Below are 20,260 nucleotides of genomic sequence, written 5' to 3' on the forward strand. Positions count from 1 at the left end.
TGAAAATGTGGATGCAATAATAGATCAAGAGCCCTGACTTATTTTGCAGGTGGTTGTCAGTATTAATTGGATTATGAATTTGAATTATTATTACTAAATGCAGTTCATATCCAAAAGATATATACATGCTTTTTCATCTGAAATATTTATATATGGATATATTTCAGCTAACGCTTTGATCTTCATGAAGCATTACACAATTTTATTATCCTAATGTAAAAATATAAATGAAAACATTTTCTTTCATATTTTACATACAAGTAGGGGTACAAAAGTTTTTGCTTCTTTAGATAAAATTTTCAAAACACTTTAGAATCTTTTCTTATAGATATAAATTGTGATGACTATAAAACGAAATGTATTGTATGCTGAATTTTACCTATGTATTCAAAGAAGCAATTTTAAACTGTTAAACCTTTTTACAGTTCTAAACAGAGTTAATTGAACATGTAAACACAATTTTATACCATAATTTGAACTGGTGGACATTTTTTATACCATAATTTATCGCTGGAACTGGTAAACGCAATTTCGTTCCATAACGTTCCATAATGTATTATTTGATCCCATATTTGACTTATCTGAAGATCCATCTCTTATTTGTAATATTACATCATTATGTCTTTTTCAAAGGCAAATACAAAACATAGACAAGACAAACAAATAAGACAGAAAAACTGTTTTATTTGTTTGTCTTGTCTATGTTTTGTATTTGCCTTTGAAAAAGACTCGTTATAGAGTAATCAGTCCCTGACACACGTGATCCCTTGCTGGATCCAGTGCACTTGAAATGATTGTTATTCGCCATATGATTTGTATTCTATATATATATATGTATATTTCAGGCTTGCTTTTCCAATGTGGCTGTTGACAAATATTCTTTTCTTTGTGCTGCTACGCTTCGGTGCGTACTTTCTGGCGATGACAGGGACATGCATGATTATCGCTAATATCATCTGGGCATCAATACGGAATGTCAACGAATTGAAAATCCCATTTTCAGCGGAAAATATTTTAGATTTTACGTTTGGGGGTTCCTTTTGGATATGCCTCATTACAGGTGTGTTAATAGACAATTTTTCAGAGAGAGAGAGAGAGAGAATGTGAGTACAAGAATGTCTTTTTGTCTTATATCGTTAAATAGTGTGATATGTTAACATATCATATCCTGATTTGAGTTATTAAATATTTTCAAGAAAATACCGATATTCAACATAACACCCGACTTTGACTACAAAACAACAAAAATTAATAATCAAACATAGTACATGTTGATTTAGACTGTACATATACAAATCATGGTTCAGTACATTACACCTATGGTATAAAATATTCCTGCCAAACATTCAAGCTTAAAAATGCTACATACATTAATGGATGGAAGAATTTATCAAAAGGAAAGCCTCATCGTTGTCATAATTTCATTACACACACACACACACACACTGTTCACAAATGTGTGTATCGTTTTACTGATGGTATTTGCAGGTATTCTATGTGTTGTCTCTGGAATAGCGATCGTCCTGCTCGATTGCAGGAAACCATCTTGGATGGCCACGTTCTTCGGTGTAGATGTCCTTCAAGATGAAGATGATGCACAGGAAGGTGAGTGGCTTGTGTAAATGGTTTCATAGTCTTTCTTGAAGTTTGAGAGTATGTGACGTTGCTCATCCACGTTGAGCTATCTACGTCTCAATCAAGCGCCAAACCACAGCTATTATGGTTGTTTGTAGAATCAGACATTGTTAATTTATATACTCGCTTAAAAGTTGAGTCAAACTGCAAGCAACAAAGATCTTGATCAGCCACAGTATAATACACCTGCACATCAGGGTGTTACGGGGTACAAAAGTTGCAAACAATAACATCTAACACAAAGTAAATTCCCAGGCAATTTTTAATGTTCACCCAAGCTAGGGCTCAAGACGACTGCTCTTTACAGAGAACAAATTGATAGTTTTGCACCAGGGCAATAGTTTATCAAAACAACAGTGATGACAAATGCAGACTCCAACTCCTATGGGTCAGAATCCTTACCTGTATCAGATGTGAACTAGGTAGCTTTTGTTTCTAACATTACCGTATCTGAGTGCTTAAAATCCTTTAAACTAAAACTACCATATACACCGATGTCTCTTGTCTTAATGACAATCAATATTTATACAATAAATTGGAGGGAAATGTTAAGCATTAATTTGACGGCAAAACAGGGGCTATGCTGTTTGTTCTACTGATTACTCCTAACAAAACTGCACAGACCCAGGTCATCTGGCGCATTATGCGGCGGCAGATCTGGGCCTGTGCAATTTGCAGTTGGACTCGTCTTATAAACGAATATATACGGTACATCTGCTACTCGAGACACAGTTTTTACAACCTAGATTTTCGTGGAATTATGGGTCCTGGTACTGAAAAGTTATCTAAACTTTTAACACAATTTTCTGTTGAAAATTCGAGCTAAATACCTGCCAGATACATGTAAAATGTACTTGATAAGATAGATGATCAGATGATGACGAACCTCGAGCTATAGTTAGAAATTCGTCCCATTCGTTTACATCATTAATCATAGAAGCAAAATTATTGAACTTTCACGAGTTATTTTAATTTGTAAGAAGACTTTAAATTCTAAATTTAACCAATATGGCTGTGCCATGGGTATTGTGTTTGATGTATGTGTATCTAGTTAAGTTTAACACACAATTTTTTTAAAGTATTTTTTTAAAAGTTTTCACATAGAACATTAACGTTGTAAAAAAAACGTAACATATTTTAAAATTAGAGCCATTCTATAAGACATTCAACTTGACTTCACTAAGTTGTTTTAAAACGTATACAGAATATACTATGCAAAGTTCTTTCTTCTGATTTTTTTTTCAATCTTTTATTAATTGGAAATATGAGATGAAATTGTTTTATCAAATAATCCTTGCAATCTGTTTTTTTTTTAATGATAGCCAGCAATGCTACTAAATGATTGACTATGCAAGTCTGTATCAGTGTCTTAGCATGGGATGACTGAAAGCAATCAATACTACCAAATGACTGAGTATGCACTTATATCAATATTTTAGCATGGGAGGACAAAGGTAACGGTTTTCTTCTTTCCACAAATGTGCACCTTTCCGTTATTTTTCTTTGATGTATTGAAAACCTGGAATCCTAAAGTCCGACCAAAGTGACGCAACTGCTTGACTCTTTCCTAGAATATTAGTAATTTTAAACCTAGGCCACTCTATAAAAATATAGTGTAACGTACACACGTTTTATGTGGTTGGTGTTGACGAGACTCGTACTAAATATGTACGATTCATGCACACCATGGGATATCTTTGTCAGATGCGCAGAAAGCATGATATATAACAACCGAGTTTAGGCACAGCGATAAAAGAATGACGTTTTTTTATAATTATAAAAAAGAAATTGTTACGCCAAATATGGACTATTAATTCAATGATTAATGTAACAATTATGAACTTGACAAGTATTTCCGCTGTTACACATTATACATGTATATATGATAGAGCCGCCATGGAATCAAGCATAATATGTTCAGATTTGCAACAAACTCTTGAATTTTGCGGGGAGAATAAAAGTTGCAAATTAACATCAAAAGAACCTTTCGTCTCTATGCAGCTGAATAACGTTCTTTGTCCATATTCAGCCGTCTTATTGTGCACAAACTATAAGAATATATATCACTGTTTTGGCACAACTGGGATCTGAAAGTAAATCAGTCTGTTTGATGTAAGTGGTTTATGATACACCGTTACACAATTTATTCTATCAAGAATGTTCTCCGTATGGAAATGAAATATGCTGCATAAAATGCAAGTCAAGTATCCTTGTTTACCGACGATTGCCCTTGGATAGTAGTCACATTCAATTTTCTTATTATTCGAACCAACGGAAGTGCCTAGATTTTGTTCCGATAAACTAACTTCTATTTGTTGATATGGTCCTAAACACCGTCTGTACTCGCTTATAAGTCAAGTCAAACTGTAAACAACACATATCCTGATCGGTCATAGCATAATGCACCTTGCAGACCAGGGTCTATGTTGTTTGTTCTACTGATTTATCCTAACAAAATCTACAGACCCAGATTAGCCGGCCCAGTATGCGATGGCAGATCCAGGTATGCGCAATTTGCGGTTGGACTCGCCTTATAAACGAGTACAGACGGTAGTGTAGCTGCAGTAATATTTCAGTAGGTCTGTGGTTAGTGATGTATGAAGGAGTCGTTGTGGAAGTCATCAGAATCAGCAGGCCGAAGTAGTGCTGTTTATCGATTAGTTAAGCATTTGTCACTTTCATTGACACAACTAATTGAGAAAAGACTGGTTAATCGTTGTGACTTTTGTGTTCGATTAGAGTAGATATTCAGCTCTTTACCTTTCCTGCTGTATTGGAATTGAAGATATTTTGAAAAATAACCTTGGTTTTATCAAGACATCATAAAGATAAATTCTTTTATAAACATATATTGGCAACTAGAATGCGATGATCTGTTGTAATATTTTCTCCAGTTTTCAACACTAGGTGAATGTTCAGTAGATCAAAGGTCAACGGAATTTTGGTTAGAGAAAATATGCCTAGTTACTAAAAAAATCACATTCTGCTGATATTTACCACAAATGTAGCTGGGTGTTTGTTATGCTCAGGTCCATCTATGTATCATTCTCGGAGACGTAAACCTTTTACAGCCAGAGTAATTTCCAAGTTTTGTCACCTCAAATCCTCAGCTCCTCCTGCTTTTTACTTCATATTAGTCCCTCCAAAAGCCCCATCCAAACCCCACCACATCCCCGTATAATCACACAGAAAGTGTAACCCAAAATCCGCAACTTATATCACGTGATTTCCTGCCATGGCTGCATATATGAATCTTGGTAAGAATTTGTCATTGTAACTTAGATTTGTGCGTGTATATTGATCCTCATAAACCCAGTACTTCGTCTAATTATGTTAATAACCTCTGTCGGCAAAACATAGGTTTGCAATAATAAACCATTAGATAATATATAGATAAGTGATTCGACAATTAAGATTTGAAGTAAACTACTTCTTTTATGGAGATAAAAAAATAAGTTGTCTCTAGAAACGCAGATGTGGCGGAGTTACCATAGTATACATGATAGGACAAGTTCAGTTGGCTGATCTTTTCTCATAATGTCATTAAAGTGCCAACGTGCGGCATCGAGAAGATATAAAAACCCGAGATTAAAATTTCCAAGCATTAGATACAATCAACTTACTCCAACTGCTTTATGAATTATTAATGTGTTCCACGGATTATATTTGAACTTATCCAGGGGTAGCCTAAGTAGAAAAGTGGAGCTGGTCAATGGAGATATTCGTGGATGTTAAATATCATATGGGCATGACTATCGTTTATTCATTATTATCTTATTGGCATCATTATCCTTCAAGGCAAAATTCATATTGCAAGAATTATTTTGCAACAAATCCATGTCAGTATGTTTGTTTGTTTAGGAGAAGAAACAAGACAATATTTTAAAGTTGGTAGTCATGAGAGCCATTTTGTGCAGTCGATGCACGTAAAGAGCAGCGATGGCAACATTTATAGGGTGACCTTTGTTGCAGAAATAAAGTGAGTTTATATCAACACCATTTTCAAATAGAACCAACTATCAGTAGTAAAGTCCCAAGTCCCATTTTGATCCTTTTTTAATAGTTGTAACAGTAATATTTTAAGATAATCACCATGGTGATCGTTTTATAGGTCTGATCAGCAACAATTTCATTTAGGACCAATTAAATATGACAAGATGCCTTTATGGAAAACTCCAGATAGAAGTGACTATTCATTCAGGAGAAGTGGAATTATTAACTTTTAGGATGACCGCCATAGCAACCATGTTTACCTCAGGTTGTCATCTTTGTCATTCCAGACCATGCACATATCAAAAGAAGTCTTTTAGTGAAAACCCAATGTTAGTAATACCATCTGTTCGATGACAGTACTAACAAGAATTTCAAGATATGTAGTGTGAAGTCTTTCAGAGAAATCCATGTTGATATGATATTCTGCTCAGATTGAGTACTGACAGCATGGTTTTCATGATGACATCCATGGCCACTATCGTGGATGTCTGAGTCCAACCCTTTTCTTGGATGACAAATTAGACCTTGGGATAAATTAGACCCTGGGATAAATATGTGTATATAGTTTTGGTATAATCAGTCAAGTAGTTTTTGAGGAGTAGTGATAACAAACTTGTGTTAACAGACGGACGAATGACAGATGAAAGACGACTGTTCATTGCAAAAGCTATTCAGGTCCTTGAACAAATGAGCTAACCCTGCATCCTGCAATGAATTCATCATTCTTATAAATAGCTGATAGTTGTATATATCTGTATGTTATAGATTAATCTTTTCTTAGTGTTTCATATTTAAAGTAATGATATTGCATTAAACAGTCCCACATGCCAAGGATGGTAAGTATAATTTTATGTTTTAGTGTGAGAAACATCACTTTGTTTGAAATTATAGACGCTTTCTATGGGATATTTCTCAACGATTTTTGATTGGAGTTAACTTTTGGGAGTTCTTCTTTAACCCGCGTCCATGCCTAGCATATGAAAACCTTCCCTGTATTGACTCGGTTTTTGCGAAGTCACTTCAGTTGTTAAGCAGTGGGAAATATGCAACTATAAGCATGCTAGCAGCTGTGGCGGGGGTTGAATATCTGCCTCTAAATGTAGACTCTATCCATATGGGGTTTCATGCCTTGGCTCAGTGGACGTGGATTGTGTTTTCTTTCGTTTCTATACCATTCTTCTGTTAGAAGTAGTTCAGATATAGGATTCATTTTATCCGTCTGTCATTTCGTGCTTGTGCGACTCGTTCAAGTGTCACGTGACTTTAGATTTATTCTGCATTGCTACGGGTGCTTCATAAAGTCTGTACTAATCATATATTTTTTATTTATGTACTTTATTTATGCAAATACTAACCAGGGAAGTTTGAGGTGAGAATTTAGTTTCTTTAGTTGCTTTTATATCTTACAATGTACAATTTTTTGCGCTTTGTTACAGCAAACACTTCTAAAAGTGACAAAAAAAGTCTTTTAAAATTAGTTATTTTCTTTTAACTCGTAATTCTAATTGAATAAAAACACACCCTTTCCGCTCTTTATCCATAACGTGTTTTTCCTTTTCTTTCTTTTATTATTATCGATGATCTATCATTCCGACTGTGCAAATATTTTGAAGACACATGGATCATTCTCATTTGACTAAGTGAATAATTGCCTGAAGCCTCATATGGATCATTCTTGTTCGGACTGAGTGGGTGATTGCTTGAAGCCACATGTGGATCATTCTCATTAGGACTGAGTGAGTGATTGTTTGAAGTCACATATGGATCATTCTCGTTTGGTCTGAGTGGGTGATTGCCTGAAGCCTCATATGGATCATTCTCGTTCGGACTGAGTGGGTGATTGCTTGAAGCCACATGTGGATCATACTCATTAGGATTGAGTGGGTGATTGTTTGATGTCACAAATGGATCATTCTCATTTGGTCTGAGTGGGTGATTGCCTGAAGCCACATATGGAGATTCTCATTTGGACTAAATGAGTGATTGCCTGACGCCACATATGGATCATTTCATTTGGACTGCGTGGGTGATTGCCTGTCAGTGTATGCGGACCATTTTCATTTGGACTACGTGGGTGATTGCTTGAAGTCATATGTGGATCATTCTCATTAGGACTGAATGGGTGATTGCCTGAAGCCAAATATGGATCATTCTTATTTGGACTGACTGGGTGATTGCTTGAAGCCACATATGGAGATTCTCATTTGGACTAAATGAGTGATTGCCTGACGCCACATATGGATCATTCTCATTTGGACTGCGTGGGTGATTGCCTGAAGCCACATATGGATCATTCTCATTTGGACTAAGAGGGTGATTGCCTGAAGCCACATATGGATCATTCTCATTTGGACTAAGTGGGTGATTGCCTGAAGCCACACATGGATCATTCTCATTTGGAATAAGTGGGTGATTGCCTGAAGATGTATGTGGATCATTCTCATTTAGACTGAGTGGGTGATTGCTAGAAGATTCAATGTACAACTGACCAAGCTTCCGTGCAAATGGAACTTAAACATCCTGATGCTATGCAGAGTTATTTCCCTTAACTATAGGATCTTTCAGTAAAAAGACGAGAGTCGTTATTTGTATGTCTAGCTGGACACTGTAGTGATGAACAGTTTTTGACTGAAGCAAGATGTTTGCTTATTTGCAGTTTTATTTGTTTAGTTTTCTTTGTGATAGACAAAGACAAAACTCATCATCATCATTCCCTTTTCAAGAAAAGCTTTCTATGCTCATATATCGTTAATAGATGGTGTTTTACATTCTGAATCCAATCTTAAAGGTCAGTCTCACAGGTAAAATATTTAAGTTTATTTTGTGCAACATTTGCTTTATAATGTAAAATCTGTGTTAGATGCAGGGGTGGCATTTGCTGCACGTGGGTTTCCCACAAAAGGTCATATGACGTAGTGCACAGTTCTAGACCTGTATTCACAAAACTCTTCAAATTGAGTGCACACTCATTTTCCAAATTATCATTGTCATAAATCTTACATTGTATTAAAGTGTTACAAAATAAACCTTGCATATTTAGGAGACATATGTATCTTGATATATTTCTACCTTTAAATATTTTGATTAAAATGTATTTACTTATTGTAAGCAGTAACATATCTGAGTCAGAGAATCCACTCAAGTTGAAGAGATTCATGAATTCTAGCCCAGGTCGTATCTTTATAGTCAAGGTCACATATGAATTTTGCTCTTTATTTCTTTCCTTTTCTGCTTTATCACTCAGAACCTCTCTGAGATAAATCATTAGTTCTGGTAGTATTAGTAGTAGTAGTAGTAGTATATATTTCTGACAGTGATCCTTTCTGTAGCATGTTCAAAGTCACACTTTAAAAATCAAGATCAAAGGTCAGCAATTTTGTTTTATTTTCCTTTTTATTTTTATGATCATTAAATATATATTTTTAATGTTTTCAAACTTTTCAATGAAATTGGGTGTACTTATTAAATTCAAGATATGTATTGGGTATCATGTTTTGGATCACATTTTCTTTCAAGGTCAAGGCCAGATATGTTTTCTGCTCTCTGACTTTACAGTTGTTTTGTATAAGGAATGAAATTTGGTACATATATGTGTCCCTAGAAGTGGTATGTTGAATACAGGTTTCGTCCTCGTACCCTAAGTTTTAAGGTAACAGGTCAATATTATACGTTTTCGGTTTCTGCTTGATGCCTTTAAGTTTAGACCCATTTGAAAACAGATGATGTCACTTGAAATGCTTTTATCCCTAACACAGTGTTGGTTGTGTATTACGGTAAGTTTTAGCTCCCGCTTTCACACACGGCTTGATTTTGGGGATAAACTCTGCACTTGGCTTCATGTAAATTGAGATGGGATAATTGTATTAAGCCTACTTCATTAAAATGTGCAGGTAATATTGGGACTCAAAACGGAGATGCTGACCTGTATTGTTTCCTAATGTAAATTGTACGGTGGAGTCAAATGTTTGAGTACAGTATGTACTAATTTGAGGAGTGATTTGAAAGCATGGCCATCTTTTCTAGGTCATGGTCACGATCATTATTTCTCATGTCTGTCCAGTAATTCTACAGCTCATTCGCAAAGGTCAGAGTTCATCCTGATACAACTTTCGCGACCTCACCAAAGTGGAGGGAAAATATTCACAGAGTGTGTGCATTATTGTTGTCATCATCATCGTTGTTATTATTATTATTATTATTATTATTATTAATCAGACTAAATTGTAATCTGAATGAAATTATCTTCCATATAATTAATGAATACAGTCTTTAGCAAGACTACTCTCCATATTGTATTCTTATCCCCCTTTATGATTTTCCCCTTTCCTTTAAAAAAAAAAAAAAAAAAAAAAAAAAAAAAAAAAAAAGTTAAAAATGTATGTTTATCTTTGAATACAACAATGTAAAATCACACACACACAAGTCCATTATCCATAAGTCACTGCACTTACCTTTAATTTATAATAATAGTGAAATGTCTTAGGGGGCCAACTTTGAAGCCTTAGAGTGCCCAGTGAATACTGTTTAATTTACATATACCGGGTGAAAGTTAATAGTTGAGATTTCTACATAATTAGTGGATCATAGGTAATCTTCATGATTTTCAGATGATGGCGAAGTTGAAAACAAGCCAAGTGCTCGAACTGACAACACCGAGATGAAGGAGTTTGGTGAAGAGCATGACCAAGGTGGAAATGGGAAGGGCGGCGCTAGTAAGGCCGGAGGTAGGGCACCACTGAAGCCCCCCATGGATGACCGAAAACCCAAACCAGTACCTGGAGGGGCCACAAATGACGAACTGAATGATGATGATGAACTGTATGAAGATAAATCCGTGAGTTATTAAAGGCTTCTTGAAGTATTATTTGTCTGTCCCTCCATCCATCTATATTTTTATTCCTATACACTATTAATACATGTCAAAACCAAGTTTATCCGAAGGTCTTTAACTGATTCTGAATCGTTCCCAGCAACTGGATGAGAAGCGTAACAACTTCAAAGTAACAAGGTTTGATATATAAAAGAAAATCAAAGGAAATATATGGCCAGTATATATATATATATATATATATATATATATATATATATATATATATATATATATATATATATATGTGTGTGTGTGTGTGTGTGTGTGTGTGTGTGTGTGTGTAAAGTAAATCTCAATATTGTTTAGGTGCAGAAAGTAAATGAGTTAAAGGACACGAGTTTTGTAATAGTTTACAAATCGCATTACGCTCCGTCAGGTGTTGTAATTAGTTTGTATTTAACCAATTGTATCGTTATCCAATTTTAACAGTACCCAGTCCAGCAACCCGTACAAAGCAAGTTTGAGAAAAAATCACGTGGGCTGACCAAAAGATTCCAAGTATCACGGCGACGCCCTCCCCCACCCCCACCTCCAACTGAACCCACGGAAGATGAACTCTACGTGAATCAAGCGTGAGTAAAAATCAGTTTTCTTGTATAAAGATATAAAACCGATTTAAAAATATTATTAAAAAACTCACAGTTCCTAATTTTATGACAGGGTTCATTTTGATTATTGCCAATTGAAAAACAACATATTTGGTGAATTAATGTTGTTGAATTTGTACTATTAAAGCAATTTCCAAGCTAAGCTGTTCTAAAATTGATTGATAGAGTGTGTAAGTAACTGAGCATCTAAGTTAATGGGTGAGAGTTTGATTAATTATTTTGTGTATTATTTCTTGCTTAATATATATGTTCACAATGATTTCAGCGTTAGGCAAATGGTTGAATTACTGGAAGTTTTAAAACCATTATAAGCGTACAAATTATATGAAAGCATCTAGATTTTAGCCATACAAGACTGTACTGATATCTTTTGAGATAAATACAAATGCATAGTTTCTTCTAATAAGAGTGTCAACTCAGTTGCTTTCAGAGTTGAATTTAGAACCGTAACATAAATATCTCAGTTCTCTATGCAGTCTTGATTGAAGAACTTTGCAAAAGCTAGATAACTATTTAGTCTGAGTGATGGATGCTTAACTGGCAGAAATCGTTCCTTTGAAGAAATTTACATATTTTTCCGGTGACTTTCATTAATCTGCTTCTTGTTTTGAATTGGTGGATTGAGATCAGTCATTAGACATGAGGCCAGAAGTTATATAGGATATAAGTTGTGATCTTGGTGCCTAAGGTTAAAAGGTCAAGATTACTGTGGATGATAATATGTTATTATTTTCCATTATTTGCTTTAGTTTTTCATGAATTGATCATTGTTACTATATATTGTTATAACACAATATTTTAATCTGTAAAAATCGTAAGAATTTGGTGCCATCCGATAGTTGCTTGTCCATCCTCTTTATATATTTAGATTTAAAAGTAATGATTCAACAGCTTTCTCGTGCAAATGCATACCTACAGGGTTTTGATTGGAACTCCCACCTGTCTCACCCCCAAAATATAACAAGAAACAAACAAAATGAAGATACAACATGCAGTCTGGTTTACTGTCTAAAATTTATTCAGAATGCATAGTGCTTTCAGCAGGCAACTAGTCAGAATGAACAATTCTGACTACGAGTGTAATTAAAGAACTCAAAATTTTCCGTACTGCAACAACACTTTAATTACTGCATAGTTAAGCCTTAGTTTATAGCTGTACATGTTCTTATTTCAGAATGGGAACAGAGGCTTCAGATGTTCGTGTCAGTGTTGCCCTGTAAAATTAGAAGACCGGCACCTATGCTATAGAATTCCATCATTTTATTTTATTGCATTATGGTACAAGAATCTGTATGGAATCTATCCGCTTGTACCCCCAATAAATTTCATGGTAAAAACATTTTTACGAGAGTCATGGATGATATATTTCAGATCAACATGTAATTTTTTGCAACATTTCAAATTCATACTTTTAGTTTAATAATTGTACTATTACTTTCATAGTTTCTCAAATTTGTGGATATATTAATTTTTTAAACCTTTCATTATATTAAATTTAGATAATATTTTTGGATCACATTTACGTGGATTTCCTTAGAAAAGAGTGTTCCTGTAATAAGGGACATTTCTGGTTATCTAGTCATACATATTAGGAGTTATTTCCCATTGCTGAATTTCTGGTCCTCCATTAACATCTCCAGGAGGACAAATAAAACAGTTTGTAAGCAATGTGTCACTAACATCTCATTTCTTTTGATAAGTTGGAGGGGGGATCATTTACACTATAATCTACTCTGACATCATGTATGATCTTGCTTTGATGATATATATTCCATATCAATGCTCTATATAAATGTGGATGTTCATAGATGTGCTGGCATTGAGAGCAAGTCAGAGTCAATCATTACATTTGGATTGGAAGAGTGTCCCTATTGATTTTATATGGTTTCTAGATGAGTGTTGCATGACAACTGTATTTTTTAATATGTAGTGCTGCCTACATCTCTGAAGTTGGGGAGCATCTCATTTCACTCAGAGAGCTTTATAAGTTAGGATTGCTGCTGAAAGTATATATTGCCAAGCTCTTTTGTAGAATTTGAGTAAAATAGTAAATAATTGTGCTAGTGACAGAACGTCACTCAATTATCATATATTTTTAGGTCTTACATACATTGCATATGAAATATTATTATCCGTGATGGAACAGTATTTGCAGAAAAATATTTGCATGTTTCAGAAACCAAAAGCTTTACATTTGTAACCAAATACCAGTAGCCTCTAATGAAAAACTTCCTCTCTTCAGAATGCACATTCTCTTTACATGGGGAACGGTTTTGGAAAACTGATTTTACTTCTGTAGCTACATGCCACTATATCTTGAATGAAAGTGGCATGTTTCTACATACAAACTATTATATATATATATATATATATATATATATATATATATATATATATAATTTGATATTTAATTTGGTTAAAGCATTATGGTAACCCCTAGATAAGTGAGTTAACTAAATGTTGATGTAAATACATATTGTAAAAAGGTCTGAGTATAGACTGTAATTGTCTCAGTAAGTTGTTGTAAAACAACATCACACATCAACACACATACACACATATATGCAAACAAACACACACACACACAGTTGATATATACAAAGAGAACCATGGTGCAAAATTTAAAAGTTCATGGATTAAAGTTTGTTAACTATGTCAAAGTTTGTGAAATGGTGAGTGTTGAAGGATACTGACTGCTGCAAGGTTCTAAGTACAACACTGTACATTCATTTAATAGAAACAAATTCTAGAGGTGATTAACTGTGTATCAGAGTTATTTCCCTTCATAGTAAATATATCTAAATCAGACCATGTTACATTTAAATGGATACAAATAATTGATCAGTTTTCCACTGATTATTGTAATAATTTCCAATCAAATCATGATATTGAAAAAATATTTTATACTTAGATATTATTGTATCTACATTATTGTATGGTTGATATAACTGAAGGCCCATTTCTACCAAAGGCCCATTTCACATTGTATAATCTTTATATCTGCCACAATGCTCTTCGAAGATAACACAACAAAGCATTAAATTAGACCAAACATGACAGCAGAAAATATCACAACAGACATAACATGATAAGTAAGAAATGAAAGACTTAAAATTATTTCACTGCAAGTTGCATGGCCATTTTATTGTTTTATTTTTTGATTGTGTATCATGTTCATCAGGGATTCTCTTGTGTCATATGAATAAACAATCTTGCATGGTAACACGTTTTTACATACTTGATGTTATCAGTTGTCAAACATCAGAATCACTGTACAAGCGTATTCATGTCCCATATACTTTATGTATCTGTTTGGGTACAAGCGTATTCTTATCCCATACACTTTATAAAGGTGTTCAGGTACAAACTTATTCATGTCCCATATACTTTATGTATCTGTTTGGGTACAAGCGTATTCTTGTCCCATATACTTTATAAAGGTGTTTGAGTACAAACTTATTCATGTCCCATATACTTTATGTATATATTTGGCATTAGAACATGTGTGAATAATAGTCATACAGGATTTGCTGTATGCAAGCATTTACACACCAGAAATTGTCTATGTCCCAAACATTCCATGCTTAAGTCTTTGAAAACCTGGCGCCTACAGCATAACTAATTTTGAACACATGCACACAATATGCCAGTTATGAAAAATATTTCAATTTATTGTGTTATTTATTAAACATTTTGGGTGAGAAAGCATAATTTACAAAAAGGTGCAGTATTTGCTTTTACTCTTAGTGTATAGATTCTTATAATTGTATTCAATTTCATTTTAGTGTGTGTTCGAAAATAACTAAACGAAAAGGTACTATTTTACTGTGCCGTAATTTTTTCTTCATGTGAAAATGCATATTGTGATATGATGATAATCTGGGTAACTTTCTTCATCTGATTACACACACAATTAGGACCTTATACTGCTATTTCTTCCATATGTCTTTGTTGAAATAAATCGTCACACACATTTTGTGCTGATGTCTTATTTGTTGATATAAGTTACCATAAGTCGACACCTTTAAAAAGGTATTAGTCAAGGAAGACCAAATATGTCCTTGATATATGTATTTCTTCCATGAAGATTGTGTTGGTTTTTATTTCTTTTTCTGTTTTTTTTAATTAAAAAAGTTTTATTGTTTCTTCATATCTTTAAACTTTGTATGTTGTGTTCAGCTAAGAAGAATATTCATGATTTAGAGTCCTGAATGCCTGGACATAATTTAGAGTTCTAAATGCCTGGACATTATTTAGAGTCCTGAATGCCTGGACATTATTTAGAGTCCTAAATGCCTGGACATTATTTAGAGTCCTAAATGCCTGGACATTATTTAGAGTCCTAAATGCCTGGACATTATTTAGAGTCCTGAATGCCTGGACATTATTTAGAGTCCTAAATGCCTGGACATTATTTAGAGTCCTGAATGCCTGTATAATTGAATATCATGATGATCATGCTGTCATTCACAGATTTTGTGTGCAGTCTCTACCAAAAACAAATTAAATTACTTATCAGGTAAACTCAGGGTGACCACAAAATTTCACAAATAATCGGAAAAGTTTCACTAATCAACAAAATGCCACAGTCAAAAAACTAAAACTGAGCGGTGAGTGAAATCAACTTTTTTAAGAACAAGAGCACAAGGCAAATTCACATTCTCCTAAAAACATGTATTTGTACATACAAACTAGCATAATGTACATGTACTTAACTATCTGTTTCTATATACAACTAGCATAATGTACATGTACTTAACTATCTGTTTCTACATACAAACTAGCATAATGTACATGTACTTAACTATCTGTTTCTACATACAAACTAGCATAATGTACATGTACTTAACTATCTGTTTCTATATACAACTAGCATAATGTACATGTACTTAACATCTGTTTCTACATACAAACTAGCATAATGTACATGTACTTAACTATCTGTTTCTACATACAAACTAGCATAATGTACATGTACTTAACTATCTGTTTCTACATACAAACTAGCATAATGTACATGTACTTAACTATCTGTTTCTACATACAAACTAGCATAATGTACATGTACTTAACTGTCTGTTTCTATATACAAACTAGCATAATGTACATGTACTTAACTATCTGTTTCTACATACAAACTAGCATAATGTACATGTACTTAACTATCTGTTTCTATATACAAACTAGCATGATGTACATGTACTTAACTATCTGCTTCTACATACAAACTAGCATAATGTACATGTACTTAACATCTGTTTCTATAAACAAACTAGCATAATGTACATGTACTTAACATCTGTTTCTATATACAAACTAGCATAATGTACATGTACATGTACTTAACTATCTATTTCTACATACAAACTAGTATAATGTACATATACTTAATAATTAGATTCCACGTGCAATTTATATCTAACCACAAAGTTTGAAATATTGGCTTTAATAGCAGGAATAAATATCTGCTACTTTTGCATTGCCTTCCATTTCCAAAATGCAAAGTCCAAGGACTAATCTAAATATTTCCTCATCCAGTTAGTATTGTAGCATCAGAGTTGAAAGGAACATGATCCCAGTCTGACTCTTCAGAGTGCATGCTACTAATTCACCTCCACTAGCAAACCTGTGGAAAAATAATGATTTTAAAAAGTCAATAACTTGAAATTTCTAGATGTTCAAGATCAAAACCTATATTTCTCAGTAGAACTATCCTTGATGCAAGCTTCAAAAAATGAGCTGCATCATGTTTTTTTTATTATCTACATGTGTTGAAAAAAGTGCTTTCAGTTGTGCACCTGAAGAATCACATGCTAATTCCAGTAATGATGTTCCAAAGTCAGATCTGAAGCAGACTGAAATCTTATCAATTTGACTTTGTATCTATTTTCATTTCAGTTACAAATATAATAAGCTCTCAAATGAATACTTGCTCCATGATTGTTGCCGCATGCCACTTTTAGTGACTTCAATTAAGACTGCACATAGATATAAAACCGAATTCAGTAAATATCCAAAGGCATAGAATGGCATAGTATATGAAATTTTTGGCTCAGGCTGCCCAAGACATAAGAAAAACATCCATGAACCAATATGAATACAAGAATAGTGAAAGGTCGATAAGGACATACAAAACAACACAGACAGTGAAGAGAGGATGGGTGACTAGTAAGGCAGTAAATTCAATCACTCTGAATTTAGCAACATCAGTATTGTTCATATAAATGAATACATTACAATGACACACACACACACACACACACACACACACACACACACAAAACAAAAAAAATAGACTCTGGAGGATTGCAGGGCATAGGTGGGAATTAAATTATTAAATTATGCAAATTATTTTTTTTCTGAATAAAAGTTTTGTATCTGCTCCTTTGTGGTTTAGTTAAAAGTGACACTAATTAAAATTCAGTTAAATTTGTGCAGTTGCATGCCCCAACAATGATTGGTTAATGAAACCCTTGTGACCATTAAGAGGCAATTTATTGGTCCTCTAGGGCTCATCTTATTATTATAGCAGAGTAATGTAAAAAGTAGACTGAACCTCATTACACCACCCATAAATGTACTTACGCAAGCATAAGTAGTTTTATGGTTAGGTGTTTGGTTACTGCAGGAAGGATGGCAAGACTGAGGAGACAGATAATTGAATACAAGAATGAAACTGCAAGGTTAGCTTCCATAGAGTTCAGAATTAAGGGAAGCAAAATTAACATACTCCATGGTTGTAGCTGCAGGTCACTTTTAGTGACTTCAGTCAAGATTGTTTATAGATATAAGACAAAATTCAAAAGGTATACAAAGCCATTGTAAAGTTACTGCTAAAATGGCACAGCTTCTTTATGCACAATTCATCATCATGTAGTGGCAATATCCTCGACTACACTACCCTGAGTCTCGCTAGCTCCAATTCTTTAGGATCGATCTTTTTATTGGGAGTGATACCCCGCTGAATATGACCGAGGACTGGCGATCCCGAGTGCGACAGATTGCTACCCCAGCGGGATGCCATCTTATTCCTGATTTCTTGTCGCCGACTGAGTCGCTGGGTCGCCGACTAGGTCGCTGAGGCGATGACTGAGTCGCAGATTCGTATACTGGATCGCCATGTGAGTCGCCGAGTCGTCGACAGTGTCACTGACTTGCTTGCAGAGTCGCCGACTGGGTCGCAGAGTCACCGACTGGGTTGATGAGTCGTCAACTGGTTCGCCGGGTCGCCGACTGGGTCTCTAAGTAGTCTACTGGGTTGCAGAGTCGTTGACTGTGTCGCCTACAAGGTCGTGGTCGCGCGTCGTTACTCGATCAATATCAACCGAGAGACAGTTGTTGTTGTTGTTGTTGTGCGGTTTAACGCCATTTTTCAGAACATGATAGGCTATACATTGTGGCCAGTATTAATGGTGGAGGAAGAACCCGGAAAAACACCGGAAAGAACCACCGACCCACGAGAAGCTACTGGAAAGCTTTCTCACATACCCACATTGGCTGAATCCGAGACTCGAACAACCGCAGACAGAGGTGAGATGGCAGTGATCCGTAACGAAGAGCGCTTTAGACCACTCGGGGCCCCTCAACCGAAAGAGAGATGAACAGTGCTAAATTATGAGATAAGAGATATCTACAGTTATAATGTTTATTGTCGCAAGATTTTTCGCGTTTCTTAGACGAGCCTTGTAGCGCCTGTGTCCTGGTAACGAAATACCTTGTCCCTACTCTTTTTAAATTCCCCGGCCCGGCCCTTTCCTGTGCTTGCTCTGGCGAATGGTTATACTGCTTCACTTGCAAGAGGACGTATTCAATCAATATCGCTTCATAACACACAACCATTGCAGCCACGGTTGGCACATAGGTATACCTCGGCTGAATCACGTGACCCAAACTAAGACGATAGATGGCACTGCAAAACCCGCTGACATTTAAAATCAAACATAAAATATAACGAAACGAAAACTAGCTTATATGGAACGAAAATTACTGTCCATGGGTTTTTCTCATTACAATACAATCTTTAACATTACTTTACATACTTAATGAAGCTATAAAGTGCGTAAAGTTTGGGCTCAGACTGCCACCGCAAACATAGGGCTCAAATACCTCCAGCACTCTATGTAGCCCTTAGTCTTGCCGTCCTTCCAGCTATAAACAAACTCCGAACTGTAAATAATCTATTTTATATTCGCCGATTTCTACACCAGTCCCCATTTATATAATTAGTACAGTGAGTCCTATATTTATCCCTAATTTACTTGACAGACCCATGCATAGTAATATAATGCTTAAGTAAATAGTGCACATAGATCTGCTTGTCAAAGATTAGTGAATATTAAATGACATTATCAGCAAAGGTGTATTTGTGGCAAAATTTAAGCATTTGAATATCTTTTCAGAAAATCATTTATAAAAAGAGTTGCCTTATTTGACATGTTATGCAACAAATTAGTCGAAGGTCAATGTGACCATCTATATATACATGTATTACTTCAAACAAGGAGATTTATATGGCAGAAATTACTTCAGATTCGTCCAGAACTCTTACAATATAAAACTAAAGTAATATAGGCATAAGTGAATTAGAATACAAAATATGAAGTTCCAAAATACACACTGAATGGAATTGGTGTGACAAAAATCACGACGGTCCATCATCATTAAGCATGGTGGTAGAGACTTAAGTGATACAATCTGAAGCATAATGTTTAAAAAAAAAAAAAAACAGCTGTGAAATATAAAATTTATTAGTGACATCAATTACTCTATAAATGGAAAATTGTCTGAAATTTCAAAATTTGGTTCCATAGATTTTAACCAATATGCAAAGCATCCCACCCAACATTGTCGAATCTAAAATCCTACCTCACCTCATGGCAACAGTCGAAATTTATGAACGTGTGTTTAGTTTCAGACATTGCTTTTTATTCACAAATAGAACCAGAAGTTTGCGTGTATAATAGACTAATTATACGTACCTATATGGAAGCTGTGAAGGGTGTTGTTCTCTCCAGTCTTGAGAATACAAAAATTGACATTTTAAAAATCCAAAAGTCGTTTGTCTCAGTAACACCTCCCTGGCTTCTAAAAAGTCCAAAGTACTTTATATGCAGCTTGAAGGGGAAAAAAAGATTAGAGAAAAATCCTTCCATTT

General features: G+C 34.7%; 1 protein-coding gene across 4 annotated transcripts in view; it reads left to right on the forward strand.

Moving 5' to 3' along the window:
* The window catches only part of LOC149803670 (dual oxidase maturation factor 1-like), a 49,477-nt gene extending 34,398 nt beyond the window's left edge, over positions 1-15,079 (forward strand). For 2 of the 4 annotated variants that reach the window (XM_089953439.1, XM_089953440.1), the window contains exons 7-12: positions 846-1,060; positions 1,489-1,605; positions 6,447-6,464; positions 10,236-10,462; positions 10,928-11,070; positions 12,281-15,079. In XM_089953439.1, coding sequence (XP_089809565.1) covers positions 846-1,060; positions 1,489-1,605; positions 6,447-6,464; positions 10,236-10,462; positions 10,928-11,070; positions 12,281-12,326 — 766 coding nt within the window. In that variant the 3' untranslated portion in view covers positions 12,327-15,079. Of the gene's footprint in view, positions 1-845; positions 1,061-1,488; positions 1,606-3,074; positions 3,090-6,446; positions 6,465-10,235; positions 10,463-10,927; positions 11,071-12,280 lie in introns of all 4 variants that reach the window. The other 2 variants (XM_089953441.1, XM_089953442.1) reach the window with 2 other exon arrangements.
* Positions 15,080-20,260: the final 5,181 nt, after the last annotated feature.

The sequence above is a fragment of the Sinohyriopsis cumingii genome, chromosome 3 (assembly GCF_028554795.1).
Source record: "Sinohyriopsis cumingii isolate HCF-2022 chromosome 3, ASM2855479v2, whole genome shotgun sequence".
NCBI lineage: Eukaryota > Metazoa > Mollusca > Bivalvia > Unionida > Unionidae > Sinohyriopsis > Sinohyriopsis cumingii.